This window comes from Podarcis cretensis (assembly GCF_951804945.1).
Source record: "Podarcis cretensis genome assembly, chromosome: 16".
In the NCBI taxonomy this organism is placed as follows: domain Eukaryota; kingdom Metazoa; phylum Chordata; class Lepidosauria; order Squamata; family Lacertidae; genus Podarcis; species Podarcis cretensis.
Genome location: NC_137186.1, coordinates 27,132,459 through 27,147,810, shown reverse-complemented (window position 1 = coordinate 27,147,810; position 15,352 = coordinate 27,132,459). Strand labels below are relative to the sequence as shown.

General features: G+C 45.0%; 1 protein-coding gene across 1 annotated transcript in view; it reads right to left on the bottom strand.

Moving 5' to 3' along the window:
* The window catches only part of LOC307204729 (scavenger receptor class F member 2-like), a 54,251-nt gene that overhangs the window by 18,103 nt on the left and 20,796 nt on the right, over nucleotides 1-15,352 (bottom strand). The window contains 4 exon segments of the mRNA XM_079956589.1: nucleotides 2,576-2,694; nucleotides 4,086-4,203; nucleotides 5,210-5,313; nucleotides 13,435-13,563. Coding sequence (XP_079812715.1) covers nucleotides 2,576-2,694; nucleotides 4,086-4,203; nucleotides 5,210-5,313; nucleotides 13,435-13,563 — 470 coding nt within the window.

Here is a 15,352-nt window from a genome sequence, read left to right as displayed (position 1 = left end):
CTTGACATCTGATGGGAGGGCATTCCACAGGGCGGGTGCCACTACCGAGAAGGCCCTCTGCCTGGTTCCCTGTAGCTTCGCTTCTCGCAATGAGGGAACTGCCAGAAGGCCCTTTGAGCTGGACCTCAGTGTCCAGGCTGAACGATGGGGGTGGAGACACTTCTTCAGGTATACTGGGCCAAGGCCGTTTAGGGCTTTAAAGCTCAGCACCAGCACTTTGAGTTGTGCTTGGAAACGTACTGGGAGCCAATGTAGGTCCTTTAGGACTGGTGTTATATGGTTCCAGTGGCTGCTCCCAGTCACTGGTCTAGCTGCCACATTCTGGATTAGTTGTAGTTTCCAAGCTGCTTTCAAAGGTAGCCCCATGTAGAGTGCATTGCAGTAGTCCAAGACGGAGATACAGTGGTACCTTGGGTTACAGACACTTCAGGTTACAGACTCCGCTAACCCAGAAATATTACCTCGGGTTAAGAATTTTGCTTCAGGATGAGAGCAGAAATCATGCGGCGGCAGCAGGAAGCCCCATTAGCTAAAGTGGTACCTCGGGTTAAGAACAGTTTCAGGTTAAGAATGGACCTCCAGAACGAATTAAGTTCTTAACCCGAGGTACCACTGTAACCCGAGCATGCACCACTCTGGCAAGACTGTGGAGGCACGTAGGGTCTCAGATGGAGCTGGTAGACAGCTGCCCTGGATACAGAATTGACCCAGAAGTGCCTCTGTCCAAACCCAGGGTCCTCTTTGCTGATTCCAGCAGAGGCAGCAGTCAGCAGCTCCAGCCTCCAAAGTCAGCAGAGGCCAAGAGGGGAGCCTCTCACTGCCCCGTTTATACAAAAGCCCCAAGCAGCAGGGAAGTGCCAGGAAATGGGGAAACACAGGCCCATTCAGCCTGGGCCTCTGCTTCACAGAAGGAGCCTCTATTCAGAGAAGGGGGGGGGGGGACTCAGCCCAGCGGCGCTTCTGTAAACACAGCGCTTGTTATCGTTTCAGTGGGGAAATGGTTGCTGCTGCTCTGAGCCGCAGGCTTTTCAGCGCCAGGGATGTACCACTGTGCTCCCCTGACCGAGATGGGAGGGTGGGTGGGGAGGCAGCTCTCAGAAAAGCTGAGTGCAAAAGAATCCTGACCAGCTTGAAATTGCTTAAAAGACGGGACAGGATCATGTTTCTACCAGAGCTGAGCCAAAGGCTTCACAAAGTTTAATATTTGGAGCAAAGACTGTGGCAGAGAGGTCCATGACCTCCCCCTCTTTTTTGCACATTTCCCATGCCTGTTTGCAAGCCATGGTTCCCCTGGTTTGCTGCTGCTTTGTAGACATTAACCCCTCCCCAATAAAATCTTGAAAGGGCTTCCTCACTGCTAAAATCCCAGCCAATCAGGGATCCCATAGTGATCATGCTGACATCACAGTGCCAAGCAGCCTGTTCTATGGTTGTATTTTCACCCATATTTAAAACACGGCTGCCTCAACTGTGGTTTGTTTAAGCCAACGAACCATGAATCAAAACAAAAAAAATCATCAGGAATCACAAGACAGAGAAACCAGTAGGAGAACACTTCAATCTCCCAGGACATTCTATACAAGATCTCAAAGTAGCTGTTTTACTACAAAGGAATTTCAGAAATAGACTGGAAAGAGAAGCTGCTGAATTGCAACTGATCACCAAACTTAAAACCATGGAGAGTCCTGGTCTGAACAAAGACCTTGGATTCTTATCTCATTATACATGACAAAGCCATTTTTCACCTTCTCACCCCTTGCTTTTTCCTGTAAGACCTATTGCAGTCGTTAAGAGTCGTCAACAGGCTCATCACAGCTATCTGCCAATCACCCATTCCCACCACCCTTCTGAGTAATACCCCTCCCCACCTTCTCACTATATAGAAGGGTCTGGAAACTTCTGTTTCAGTGTATCTGAAGAAGTGTGCATGCACACGAAAGCTCATACCAAGAACTAACTTAGTTGGTCTTTAAGATGCTACTGGAAGGAATTTTTTTTGTTTTGACTATGGCAGACCAACACGGCTACCTATCTGTAACTGGAACCATGAATCGTTTCGCAGACCAGCCATAGGTTCTGTAACCAAACCCTCTTGCCTTGTGCCTCTGTAGCTTGTTTGAGTATCTTGGTGGAGCAAAAAAAACACACCAAACCCCTCCACAGTCAGGCAAGGCTGACGATGTGTTCTGACGTAACACAAAGCCGTAGCTAGGAGCAAGCCATGGATTGTGAGCTAACCATGGCTTCACACTATGGTTTGTTGCAAGAAAACAAACCCTGATTAATTCTACCAGGCTGGGCTTAGCCATTCAAAGACACGACACAGGGGTGCTGACTGAACTGTCAGAATGGATCCTGACACATTTGCAAACCTAGTTTAAGCTTCTGTGTCACCGTGACAAGAAATCTGAATCTCGCACGCCTATTCATCATTCGTTTGTCTACACCGGGATCGTAATGCCACGCAGTTAGACATGCAAACCATGGTTAGTTATGGGGCCCTTAACAGGATGTGGGGAACACAAAATAATGGAGCTTGTGGCGGGGGGGGGAGACAACTGAGGCTGGTCCTTACCTACAACCTTTGGCAGCTTCTGGCGGCGAAGAGGGATGCGTGGAAGTTTCATGCTGATGCGGCTGAACCTCCCACAAAGACGCCTCGGGGATTTCTTATGGGGTGGGTCCTGGTTTGAGCTGCAAGGGAAGATGTGCAATTTGGGTTAGACTCCTGGCAGAAGTTAACAGCGTGGATGCAGATGGACTGGGACCAGGGTGGTCCTGGTGGGTAGCGTGACAAAGGCCCCCATCACCTTGCTTTACTGTCTGTCTACTCTGTTAGGGTTGCCCCCTCTTTCTGCATTGCAGAGGGTTGGAGAAGATGCTCCTCCAACTCTACAATTCTATGATTCTTCTGGCACTGTGTCTGGTCAATATGGGCAAGCACAATGAGGAAGTAGTAGAGTCCTGAGGTGGCAGAAGGGCCTATACTACTTTCAGCCTTCTCACATGTGAATTCTTCCTATCCTCTTTTAAACCCATCCAATTTGTCGGACATCACTGCCCCCTGTGGCAGGGAGTACCATATCTTTGTAAATTTATTTATTTGGTTTTTCAAATTAAAAATTTTCTCTCACATATCAACATATAATATAAAACAAACAAGATTCCACAGAATCTTCTGGACTTCCCTCTTCCCCTTTGTGGGTCCTGTTGTGAGTCTTTTCCTCCTGCATCTTTTATAATAAACCAAATCTTTTTGCATCTCCGTTATAGCCCAAATTCACCATTAAACTACAAGTGGCAGGGAGTACCATAATTTAAGAATTACGCAAGGGACTCAAATTTTATCTATCCTGAATCTTCCAACATGCAGCTTTGTTGGGCATCCACGAATTCTAGGTTTTTTTTTAACCTTTAAAGCCCTATACAGCCTAGGACCCTCGTACCTACGCGACTGCCTCTCCTGGTATGTCCCACAGAGGAACTTACGGTCTTCAAACAAAAACATCCTGAAGGTCCCAGGCCACAGAGAGGTTAGACTGGCCTAAACCAGAGCCAGGGCTTTTTCGGCTGTGGCTCCAATCTGGTGGAACACTCTGTCACAAGAGACTAGGGCCCTGCGGGACTTGACATCTTTCCGCAGGGCCTGCAAGACAGAGCTGTTCCACCAGGCCTTTGGTCAGGGCACAGCCTGACTCCCTCCTTTGGCAATCTTCAATTTGATTTGAATTACTTTTATAATGAAATGATTTTATTTATTGTTGTTAGCCGCCCTGAGCCTGGCTTTGGCTGGGGAGGGCGGGACATAAATAAAATTTATTATTATTATTATTATTATTATTATTATTATTATTATTATTAGAGTGATGAGAGAGGGAGGAAAACATTTCTCCCACTGCCGTGTACAATTTAATTCATTATCATGTGGCCTCTAGCTCACCTTTTCTATAAACTGAAAAGTCCCAAATGCAGACACCTTAGGCAGAAGCAGACCAGACCCCCTCAATCACCCTCCCTCCTGCCCACCAAGGAGCCTTGGCTAGCCCCCCGCCAATGGGCTCAGGGTTCCCAGCATTGATGCTTACTCCCGGGACTGGTCTTTCTTGCGGCAAACGCAGCAGCAACACAGGAGGGAGAGGAGGAGGAGAAGGAGGAAGGCCAAGAGGGCACCAGCTCCAACGACACCCATCCGCTGGTTAGCCTCTGAAATGGAATCGGGAGAGAAACAACACCCCCCTCTTGTTTTATTTCATTTATTTAATGGAATTTGTACATTGCTCCATTGTAAAAAAAAAAACAACTCTCAGCAGTTCCCAGAAATAAAACATGCATTGAAATGATCGATCAAAGTCAGAGTTACAAATTAAATTAAGCAGAAACAATAGCCCCCCCCCCACATTAAAAAATATAGACATTATAAAATAAAATTAACCTATTAAAATGCATGTCAACTTTACACATCCAGGTAGGCTTGCTGAAATAAGTAAAATAGGTTTTTGGCAGGTGTTGAAAAACAACAACACAGTGATGGCAGCTATGTGATTGTAAAGGGGCAGGGAGTTCCAAAGTATAGGTGCTGCCACACCAAAGGATTAACTCCTTGAAAGTACAGAACAGACACTGCAGTTCTAAGGAGTTTGGCAGGCATATAATTCCATCTGCTTTCAGTTTCTCAATTTTAAATTCAGTTCTCCACATTTCCACATCAGTTTGCATTTTTAAAAAAATAAAAAATAAGAAAGTCCTCATGCAAATTCAACAGCATTTTAGCATGTCTTTCTACTTAAACTACATTTTTGGATGCAAAATTGCTTAACTTGCAAATTTTGTCAAAACAGTCCCTCCTAATATGATGCATTTTCCTATGTCACCTTCACAAACTTATGCATTTATCTGACTTGGCTGGAGAACTGCATTGCAAAATTCAGAGAAGGGCAAAAATTCGTAGTGTTTCAACTCACCTATTATTATTATTATTTAAATAAAGGGTGAATTTAGTTAAGTTTGCCATTGGATGCAGATGGAATCAATTCTATCTCTCATCCCTAGTTAGGTAGGATGGAAACTAGTCCTGTTAGCCTGCAGAGGGAGCCTTGCCATAGAACTTTGCAGACTCCAAACTTCCCAATGGGAACAGTTCAGAACTAGCAGCCCAGGACTCGACTCAGCTGATGGATGCTGGTGATGTCTGTTTCCCCAAGCCACTTACCCATGTGGCAAGATCCGGTCAGTGGGTCGCAAGAATCTTCGTGGCACTTGCAGGATTCAGAACAGTTCACCCCGTAGTGACCAGTTTGGCATGTCACATTACACCTGTGGGATGTGATACATAAGTAGCAGTCAAGTACAACATTCCTTGTTTGCCTAGAGTGGACATGCAAAGGGGATGTCTGTTCCAGCCAGTCGAAAACTTCCTGTTTCCTCCTGGGCTGGGACATACTTCCTTTTGCATTTGACTAGAGGTGGGCGTGACCTTACCTGTACAGGTAACAAAAGCACAACGCACGCAGCACACACTCTCTCTTTTACTTCCTCTCTTCATTGGAGCAGCTTTTTTCAGAGGACAAAGAGACTATCTCCATATGGGATAGACTCACATGTATACAGTGGTACCTCGGGTTACATACGCTTCAGGTTACAGACTCCGCTAACTCAGAAAAAGAGCTTCAGCTTAAGAACAACAAGAATAACAAGAACTGGACAAGGTTGGAAGACAGACCCCTTCCAAGATTGGACATTTGAAATTAAAGATGATTAAAAGACGGTAAAGACTATTAAAAAGACGGCAAAGCGGACTGGTGAAGGATTATGGCTTAGATGTGGGAGCTCCAGGAGACAGTAGATATTGATGGACATTGGGAACACAACCGGGAAAGGGGGGAGGGAAATTTGGAATCCAAAGGGTGTTAAATTATACTTTATTCTCTTTTTTAATTTTTTTATGTTAATCTGTATCTTATATTAAAGAGGGGAACTCGTGGAAGGGAACAGGTCGATTTTAGGGGATGGGAAAATATTTTTTAAATTGGGTTAATGATAATAATTTTAAAATTTGGGGTAAGAATTTGCTGAATCTATTTGAAAAAACTGGAATATAAGAGGGGGTGGGGAGGGGGAAGTCCTGGAAAGATGATATTGAAAATAAGGCCTCAAATTTGGATGTCTTTCTTTTTTTTGTTATATTTGAAAATCTTTAATAAATATTATTTAAAAAAAAAATGAACTTTGCTTCAGGATGAGAACAGAAATTGTGCTCCGGTGGCACAGCAGCAGCAGGAGGCCCCATTAGCTAAAGTGGTTCTTCAGGTTAAGAACAGTTTCAGGTTAAGAACAGACCTCCGGAATGAAGTAAGTACTTAACCTGAGGTACCACTGTATATCTGTAACTAAATCTGCCTTCAGGGATCCAACTGTGAACTGATGATGATGTGAGTAAACTTCTTTTATATACCTTAAATAAGATTGTGGCGTGTTTATCCTTTTAATAGGGAAATAAGGGATCTTACCAGGAATCAGTATTGAGAAGCTTAAACAAGCTTGCAACCAGCTACCTGCTGTGTGTTTAAAGGGGAATGTTAAAACTCTGCTAAGTTATAGAAGGACTCAAGTTAGGAAGGATATTAATAAACAATACACCCTCTCTTGCCTTCCTGAACATTCCCACAACACCTGAGGAAGGAATTATCAGGGGAGTGGGGGAAAAGAGAAGGCAGGCAAGTCACCCTTTGCTCTCCCCTCCAGAAGCAGGGGTGGCTATTAAATCACCCAAGGGTGTTCTAATGGAAAGCATATTGGAATGTTGTCGTTTCCAGCTGGTGCCAAAAGACAAAATAAGGGTTAGGAGAGACAGAGGGAAATGGAATGATAAGACCATGCCTGGCCATGAGGACTAGAAACATGCTGAATCTCAGAAAAGAAAACTGATAAGGCCACAACCCAGCCTTCAAGTCTATGATCACCTGTCTAAAGTTGACCAGAGGTATCATTATTATCAATTTACGATAGGGTGGAAGGTTCGCAGGTTGGGAAGGACTTGCTCACAGATTTATTGACAGCTGCATGAATTATGATAGCTAGGAAGTGGAAGGGGCAAGCAGACCATAAAATGGAAGAATGGTATGAAGAGGTGTGGGATATAGCTATTGATGATAAATCAACATGTGCCATTAAGGTAAGATGGTTGGAATAAGCAGGAGAAATGATTTTGAGGAGATCTGGAGGGTGTTTGTAGAATTTGTACTGTTAAAATGGAAAGGTGTCAAACCATCGCAAGGGGTGTTGAAATTTTGGGGGCTAGATGGTTACAATGGAACCATGATCACCTGTCTGTGTGTAGGAATGGGTTACATCCCAATTAAATGTGTGTCAATTCAACACAAGGCTACGGGTTGCTCTCTTTCTCTACAGCAAAGCTATGCAAAGACAGCTGACAAAAAATAAAAAGGCATTCTGGAGAGCTGCTGTCCGTCAGTGCAGACAGCACTGAGCAGGTTGCATCTGAAGGCCAGCTGCTGGGAATCAGCAGTGGGGAAGGGGCTGCCCTCGTGTTCAGGTCCTGAATTTGGGCTTCCCATAATGGGTGTCTGGTTGGCCACTATGAGCAGAGGATACTAGGCTAGTTGGGTCGCCGGTGTGATCCTGCTGGGCTCTTCCAATGTTGTTATGGACCGAGGTTCTGACTCAGTATAAAGCAGCTTCCCATATCGCTACGATTCCTTTATTGTATCTGGTTGGCACAATATCTGGCAAAAGGTTGGATGGTCACCTGCCAGGGTACGATCGCTGCACTGTGTGGGGTTGGGCTGCATGGCCCTTGGGTTTCCTTTCAGCTCTACATTTCTGTATTTCAGCTAAAGGAAGGTCCAAGCTGCAAAGCTGTTGGCTGAATGTCAGATGAGAGCAGCTGCTGCCATTCCACAGCCATCAGATTCTGTCAAGGATTTTCATGCTTCTTGAACATCCAAAGCTCTCCCGCTGGCTAGGGTTCCTGCCTCCCTGGTGCCACGTGCCTCTTGGCAGAGAAAAGGGTAGGGGCCACTCATGGCCCGCAGAGCAGCTGCAAGCAGGCCTGCTCTAAAGGACTTCTTCGCACAACGTGGAATTTATTTGCAGAACCTGCTGCCGCAAGAGGTGGTGACGGTCAGGAGTCCAGGTGGTTTTCAAAGCAGGATTTGCTGTGGGCTAAAAGGATGCTTTTAGTTCAGGGATGGAAAGAAGACAAAGTCCCTACCAGAGAGGAGTGGCAAACTAAATTGCTGGAATATGCAGAAATGGCAAAAACAACTGGAAGAATCAGAAATCAAGCGGATGAGAGCTTTCAAAAAGAACAGGGGGAAATTACATTTTATCTGAGAGACCGCTGTAAACAAATGAAAACATCAGCAGGTTTTTAACAACACTTGCAAGGTTAACAAAAACTCTGGATAATAAATTTAAAATATAGAGGAGGAGATAATATGCAGTTGAAGAGGATAACTTAAAAATCCATGGAGGGAATTGGGCGGGGGTGGGGGGGGAGTCTGAGAGTCAAGAGAATCTTGCATTTTGAGTGTAATTGTGATATTGTTGGAATTTTGTATTTGTAAAATCAAATAAAATGTTTATATATATAAAAAAACAAAGCAATCTTTGTATGGGTGTATGGTGCTGGGTTGATGGGAACTATAGTTCAAAACATGGTGCTGAATGGAGAGCTGCTGCCAGTCAGTGTGGACAAAACTGAGCTGGGTGGACCAATGGTCAGACTCGGCAGAAGGCACGTTCTTATGTTCCCATTTAAACCAGGTTTTTATTCTGAACCATGAGGACTAGAATCTTGGGGAGGCATCCAGTTAAACAGAGCTACTAGTGCAGTATTTCCCAAACTTGGGTTTCCAGCTGTTTTTGGACTACAACTCCCATCATCCCCAGCTAGCAAGACCAGCGGTCAGGGATGATGGGAATTGTAGTCCAAAAAACAGCTGGAAACCAAAGTTTGGGAAACACTGTACTAGTGCAAAGATTTTTGCTTGCATGACAGAAGTTCCTCTCCCTCTCCTCCCTCTTTGCCACCCCAGATCTGCTCCAGAGGGTTGAAGGAACACCCAAAACGAATTTGGATGGTCAATGCAAGCAGGTCTATTTAGATAGATATTGCCCTTGCTTTATTTTAAGAGGAAAGAGAGTAAGCCCCAGGGTCTTATGTTATTGTTGTTGTTTGTTCTAGAAAGGGGCAATATATATATGAATTCTGATCAATAAATAAACAAAACAGCACCTTGGCACAAATTCTGTTCAGTGCAATGGCTGCATGGCGTGAGGCAATGAAACCATCCGTAGGAGCTCTATGAACTATCCTTTAGCTTTTTTGTGATGGAAAAACAACAACAAAAAGCCCAAATCGAAACAAAGAGCCCTCTTCAGACAAACGGGACATTTTGCTCTGTGTTCCTTTCCAAGGAAGCTGTGCACAAATCCCTGCTTCCAACTTTCGTGGTGGAGAGGAAAGAACTGCAAAAGGAAGAGAGGAAGAGCTTTCGCTTGCAAAACAATCACACCACGGAGCCCGTTTGAACACACAGTCATTCTCGGTAGCCAGCAAGCAAGCTGATGAGTAACTCCTGACCAAATCTTATTTTTAGTCTGCTCAGGGCTTTCCATCTGCTGACACAGCTCTGAAGCCGCGCAGGTTCCTCCGGTTGCCAGGAATGCTGTGGGCAACAAACATCAACATCTAGCCTAGTGGTGTCAGCACTGACTGGCAGCAGCTCTCCAGGCAGGGATTCTCGCCCAGCCCTACCCAGAGATGCCAGGGATTGAACCTGCGACCTCCTCTATATAAATCATGTGCTCAGTTGCGATTCTTCCCCTGTCACTGTATAAGGCAGCCTTACTTCATTCACTTCATTGGTCCCTCTACCTCAGTATTGCCAACTCTGACTGGCAGAGGCTCTCCAGGGTTTCAAGCAGCGGGTGCTCCCAGCCCTCCCTGGAGGTGCCATTGGGGATTGAACCCTGGGACCTCCTGCATGTGAAGCGGATGCTCTAACCACTGAGCAATGCTCCTCCCGAACGCTAGAATTGCATGTGCTGGATACGAGGGCTCTTAACATCGCACAACAACAAATGGAACGGCTCTCATCCGGTGACAGACAGATGACTTTTGGCACATATACTAAGATCTGAGAAAGTGGGGGAGAAGTTCCCATATACACTTCCAGAGAGAAATGCTTGCTGCGCTGAAAATATACCAAGTATTTGTCAAGAAATGGAAAAATGCAAGCAAGGCCCTGCTGCAGATTGGAGCTGACAGAGGAAGTGATGAGTAATGGTCTGAAGGCAAAACTTGCAGAGTGGGCTGTGCTAACAGAGTTAAGGAAGAAGACAGCGAGACGCCCCGGTGGAACTAACCCCCCCCCCAAAAAAAAACCCCTGGTATGGTTCACTGAGCCCAAATTGAGCCTTGGAAACAGACTAAGCAGCCAAATGTAATCAGGCCAGCTCTCAGTAGAACAGCAGCAGCAATAAAAAGCTGGTTTCTCCCTTAATTCCCAGGAGACGAGAAATCCAGATCCGGAGGCAGAGAGGAAGAACATGATGCAGTTTTTGAAAATGTCTTTTAAAAAGATTTATATCATTGGGAAATGACTTGGGATTCAGTGGGCAAACTTGCAATTTGCTCTTTCTTTTGCAACTTTGCAGTGTTTCCAGCGCATAGTTAAACTGCAGAACTCACTGCTACAGGAGGCAGTGACGCTCACTAACTTGAATGGCTTTGAAAGAGGATTGCAGGACAGGGCTATCAGTGGCTACTACCCATGATGTCCATGCTCTGCTTCTGCAGAAATGCTTCTGAACTTAAAAATGGTAAGCATAATGCTGGTGGTCAGCAAAAGAGCAAAAGAGGTTCAAAGGCAAATCTTAATATATGTAGTATAAACACTGACAACTGGGAAACACTGGCCTGCGAGCGCTCCAATTGGAGAACAGCCTTTACCAAAGGTGTCACAGACTGTGAAGACACTCAAACTCAAGACGAAAGGGAGAAACGCGCTAAGAGGAAGGCACGCTTGGCAAACCCTCACTGTGCTCAACTCTTGCCTGGAAACCTATGTCCCCACTGTGGAAGGATGTGTGGATCCAGAACTGGCCTGTGGAAGGATGTGTGGATCCAGAATTGGGAGATGATATATAATGAAATGAAAAAGGTACTTAAAAATACCTTCCTGAAGAAACCAGAGGCCTTTCTCCTGGGTATGGTCAGCCAAGGGGTGTCAAAGAAGGATAGAACCTTTTTTATGTATGCTACAACAGCAGCAAGAATACTTATCGCAAAGTATTGGAAGACCCAAGATCTACCCACCTTGGAAGAATGGCAGATGAAGATGATAGACTATATGGGACTGGCAGAGATGACTGGCAGAATCCGGGACCAGGGGAAAGAGACGGTGGAAGAAGATTGGAAGAAATTCAAGGACTGTCTTAGTAAACATTGTAAAATTAGTGAATGCTAGAATGACGTGGATTTAGAAGCTTAGAGGGTTTTCAGCGGTAATGATTAAGTAAAAAGAAAAGAAAGGTTAAAAAGTAAATGAAAAATAAGGGAGAGGATTTGCTGATTTGATAATTAGAAATTGGGATACAGAAAGGGGAGGTATGAGGAGGTCGGGGAAGTAAGTTATAAGAAAATAAGGATTGAAATTATACTTGTTTTTGTTTGTGTTTGTTTGTATTGTTGTTATGTTCATGTGTAATATTTGAAATTTTAATAAATATCATTTAAAAAAAACACCAAACAGAATTGGCCTCCACAGTCACTTTTAAATCTGTGTTTATGGAAGACAATCTTATTCGGCTATGAGTGATCGCCAAAGAAGAAGGATGCTGGACTAGATGGGCATTGGCTTGATCCAGCACAGCTTTTCTTATTGTCTAAAAAGGTAAAGGGACCCCTGACCATTAGGTCCAGTCACAGACAACTCTGGGGTTGCGGAGCTCATCTCGCTTTATTGGCTGAGGGAGCCGGCGTACAGTTTCCGGGTCATGTGGCCAGCATGACTAAGCCGCTTCTGGCGAACCAGAGCAGCACACGGAAACACCGTTTACCTTCCTGCCGGAGTGGTACCTATTTATCTACTTGCACTTTGACGTGCTTTCAAACTGCTAGGTTGGCAGGAGCAGGGACTGAGCAACGGGAGCTCACCCCGTCACAGGGATTCGAACCGCCGACCTTCTGATCGGCAAGCCCTAGGCTCCGTGGTTTAACCCACAGCGCCACCCACATCCCTCTAACCTCTTATCCTCTAGAAACTAAGAAAATGACACGGGTGATTTTCTGGGGGACACTTTGCTGTTCCGAGTCATCTTTAAATGAGTGCAAAAGAAAGCAAAGTGCAGAGGGTCAGCTGTGAAAACACTTTCATTTCTTTCCCTGGGTTGGTGTTGTTGGGGGGGGGGGGAATCAGGAGATTTTTTTAAAAAAACACCACAACAACACCCCCCCCCCCAACACAAACACATTATTATGGCCTGGGAGGAAAAAGCCCAATGGCAGCACAACTATACGACTCTTTTTGTTTAGCTTTTCACTTTTCTCTAGTTACACCTGACCCATACCAAAACCTGGCAGAACAGACTTACAGTGAGGGGGGAAAGTATTTGATCCCCTGCTAAATTTGCCTGGTGGCCACCTACAAAAAACGTCTGACCTCTGTAATTGCCAACAAGGGTTTTGCCACCAAGTACTAAGTCATCTTTTGCAAAGGGATCAAATACTTATTTCACTCATTATAATGCACATCAATCTCTGACTATTGTCTTCTGGGTTTCTGGGGGTTTTCCTGTTGTTATTTTGTCTCTCACAGCCACAATAAACCTACCATTAAAATTATGGACTGGTCATTTCTTTGTCAGAGGGCAAACGGGCAAATTTAGCAGGGGATCAAATACTTTTCCCCTCACTGTAAGAACATAAGGGCATCATAAGAGCCTGCAGGATCAGACCAGTGGCCCATTTAGTCCAGCATCCTTCTCTCACAGCGGCCAATGTTCTCATACACGGAACAGCTTTCAACTGCTTCCCTTGCAAAATTGCTTCGATGTACATTATAAGAAGCGATTCATAAACTGCGTCAAGTAAGTGGTAACTGTTTTGTGGCATATCAGCCGCACAATTGTAGAAAGGTTTTTTTTATACTTCATTTAGTTGAATATTTAGCATTTTAAACTTATCGTACACAGATTCATAGAGTTGGAAGGGATCCTGAGGATCACCTAGTCCAACCCCCTGCTATGCAGGAATACGCAGCTGTCCCAAAATGGGGGTCATCCTAAAATCTTATTATTATCAGCACTGCGCTGCAACCAGCTGAGCTATCCAGGCTTCTTCTTTGTGAAGCAGGTAGCAGGTCTGTACAGGAATAATGAAAAGAGCAGAATGGAGACCCATTCACTTACCAAATTCCTTGGAAGCCTGGCCGGCAGAGGCAGCGCCCGGACTCGAAGTCGCAGGTGCCATTGAAACAGTCGTTGCAGACAAAGGCGCAGTTCTCGCCGTAGGTCCCATTGCGACACTTCGTCTCACACCTGGAGGAAGTTCAAGATGGTGAGCAGGGAGTGGGGGGCAACAAGAAGGAACAGCCGCTCTCAGAAACAGCTTTCAGCACAACAGCTGTTGTACGTTTCCGAGCACAATTCAAAGTGTTGGTACTGACTTTTAAAGCCCTAAACGGCCTCGGCCCAGTATACCTGAAGGAGCGTCTCCACCCCCATCAATCAGCCCTGACACTGAGGTCCAGCTCTGAGGGCCTTCTGCGAGAAGTGAGGTTACAGGGAACCAGGCAGAGGGCCTTGTCGGTAGTGGCGCCCACCCTGTGGAATACCCTCCCATCAGATGTCAAGGAAATAAACAACTATCTGATTTTTAGAAAACATCTGAAGGCAGCCCTGTTTAGGGAAGCTTTTAATGTTTGATGTTTTGTCACTTTATTATTATTATTATTATTATTATTATTATTATTATTTGATTGGGAGCCACCCAGAGTGGCTGGGGAAACCCAGCCAGATGGTCGGGCTATAAATAATAAATTGTTGTTGTTGTTGTTACCCATCCCTCCCCCAACAGGATACAGATCAATATGGCTGACACAACAACACCTCCCCCCTCACATACAAACAAACCATACTGCAACCAAACAAACAAAACCAAGCAAACCCTGGACCCTCCAATCTCTCACAGCACCAATAAAAAGATAACAATATAAATAAAGGACCTACCCATGAGATGCTGACATAAAAACCCTGCTATAGTATGAACAGATAATCATCCCCCAACCCCTCCCTCCCTCTCCTCTTTCCCCCCAAAATCGATGACAATAGTGCCCCATTCCAAATGTAAACAAACTGTAAAAAAAGACCCTAGGAGCTGAAAGTGGAGGTGCTATATTGTATCTATTTTTCCTTGTTTATTTGGTTTTTTTGTATCACAAAAATCTTTAATAATTTTTTTAAAAAACAACAACAACAGCTTTTTGCTTCTGCTTCTTAGTTTACTGACACAACTTTTTCACATCACCATCTCTAGCAGTTCATTGCCTTGACCACAAGTGGGTGGAGAACAGATCAGGATCTGCTGTTAGATCTCTGCCTGATTTGCAGTAGATTAGTAAGCGTTTCCAGCTCTTGATAACAGCGGCAGCACCGTTTATATATTTCTAAATCGGGCTGCTGAAATTGAGAACCGAACGCTGGAAGATTCAGGGTGGATTTTTATTTATGTCTTTAAAAAGCACTTCTCCCCACGCAGCACGTAGTTAAACTGTGGAACCCGCTCCCACGGGAAGCAGTGACGTTGGGTGGCTTTGAAAGAAGAATGGACAGATTCATAGCGAATTTGGATAGCTATTAGCCATGACGGTTATGCTCCAACCATGAAGGCAGCAAGACGTCTGAAGACCAGTTGCTGAAAACTGCATGCAGGATGGGAGACTGTTCTTGTGCTCGGGTCCTGCCTGCCTTCTTGGCTACTGTGCAAACAGGATGATGGACTAGATGGGCCATTGGCCTGACCCAACACACTCTTTTTATGTTCTTAACTCTAACTAGGAGTGGACATTTGTATCTCCACTTCAGTTTTGGTACTGAAAACTAATTGTTGGGCTCAGAATGTGCTCAGAGCCACTCTGCACTTGAATCCTCTCTGTCTTTTAAGGTTATGCTGAATCAGACCACCTAGTCCAGTTTCCTGTTCTTACAGTGGCCAACCAGATGCTTCAAAAGGAAGCCCCAAAATTACCCCGCCCCAGTTGGCATTCAGAACCATCCTGCCTCCGACAATATGCATTTTGCACCAGGTGGTTCAGAGGTTGGAAATCTA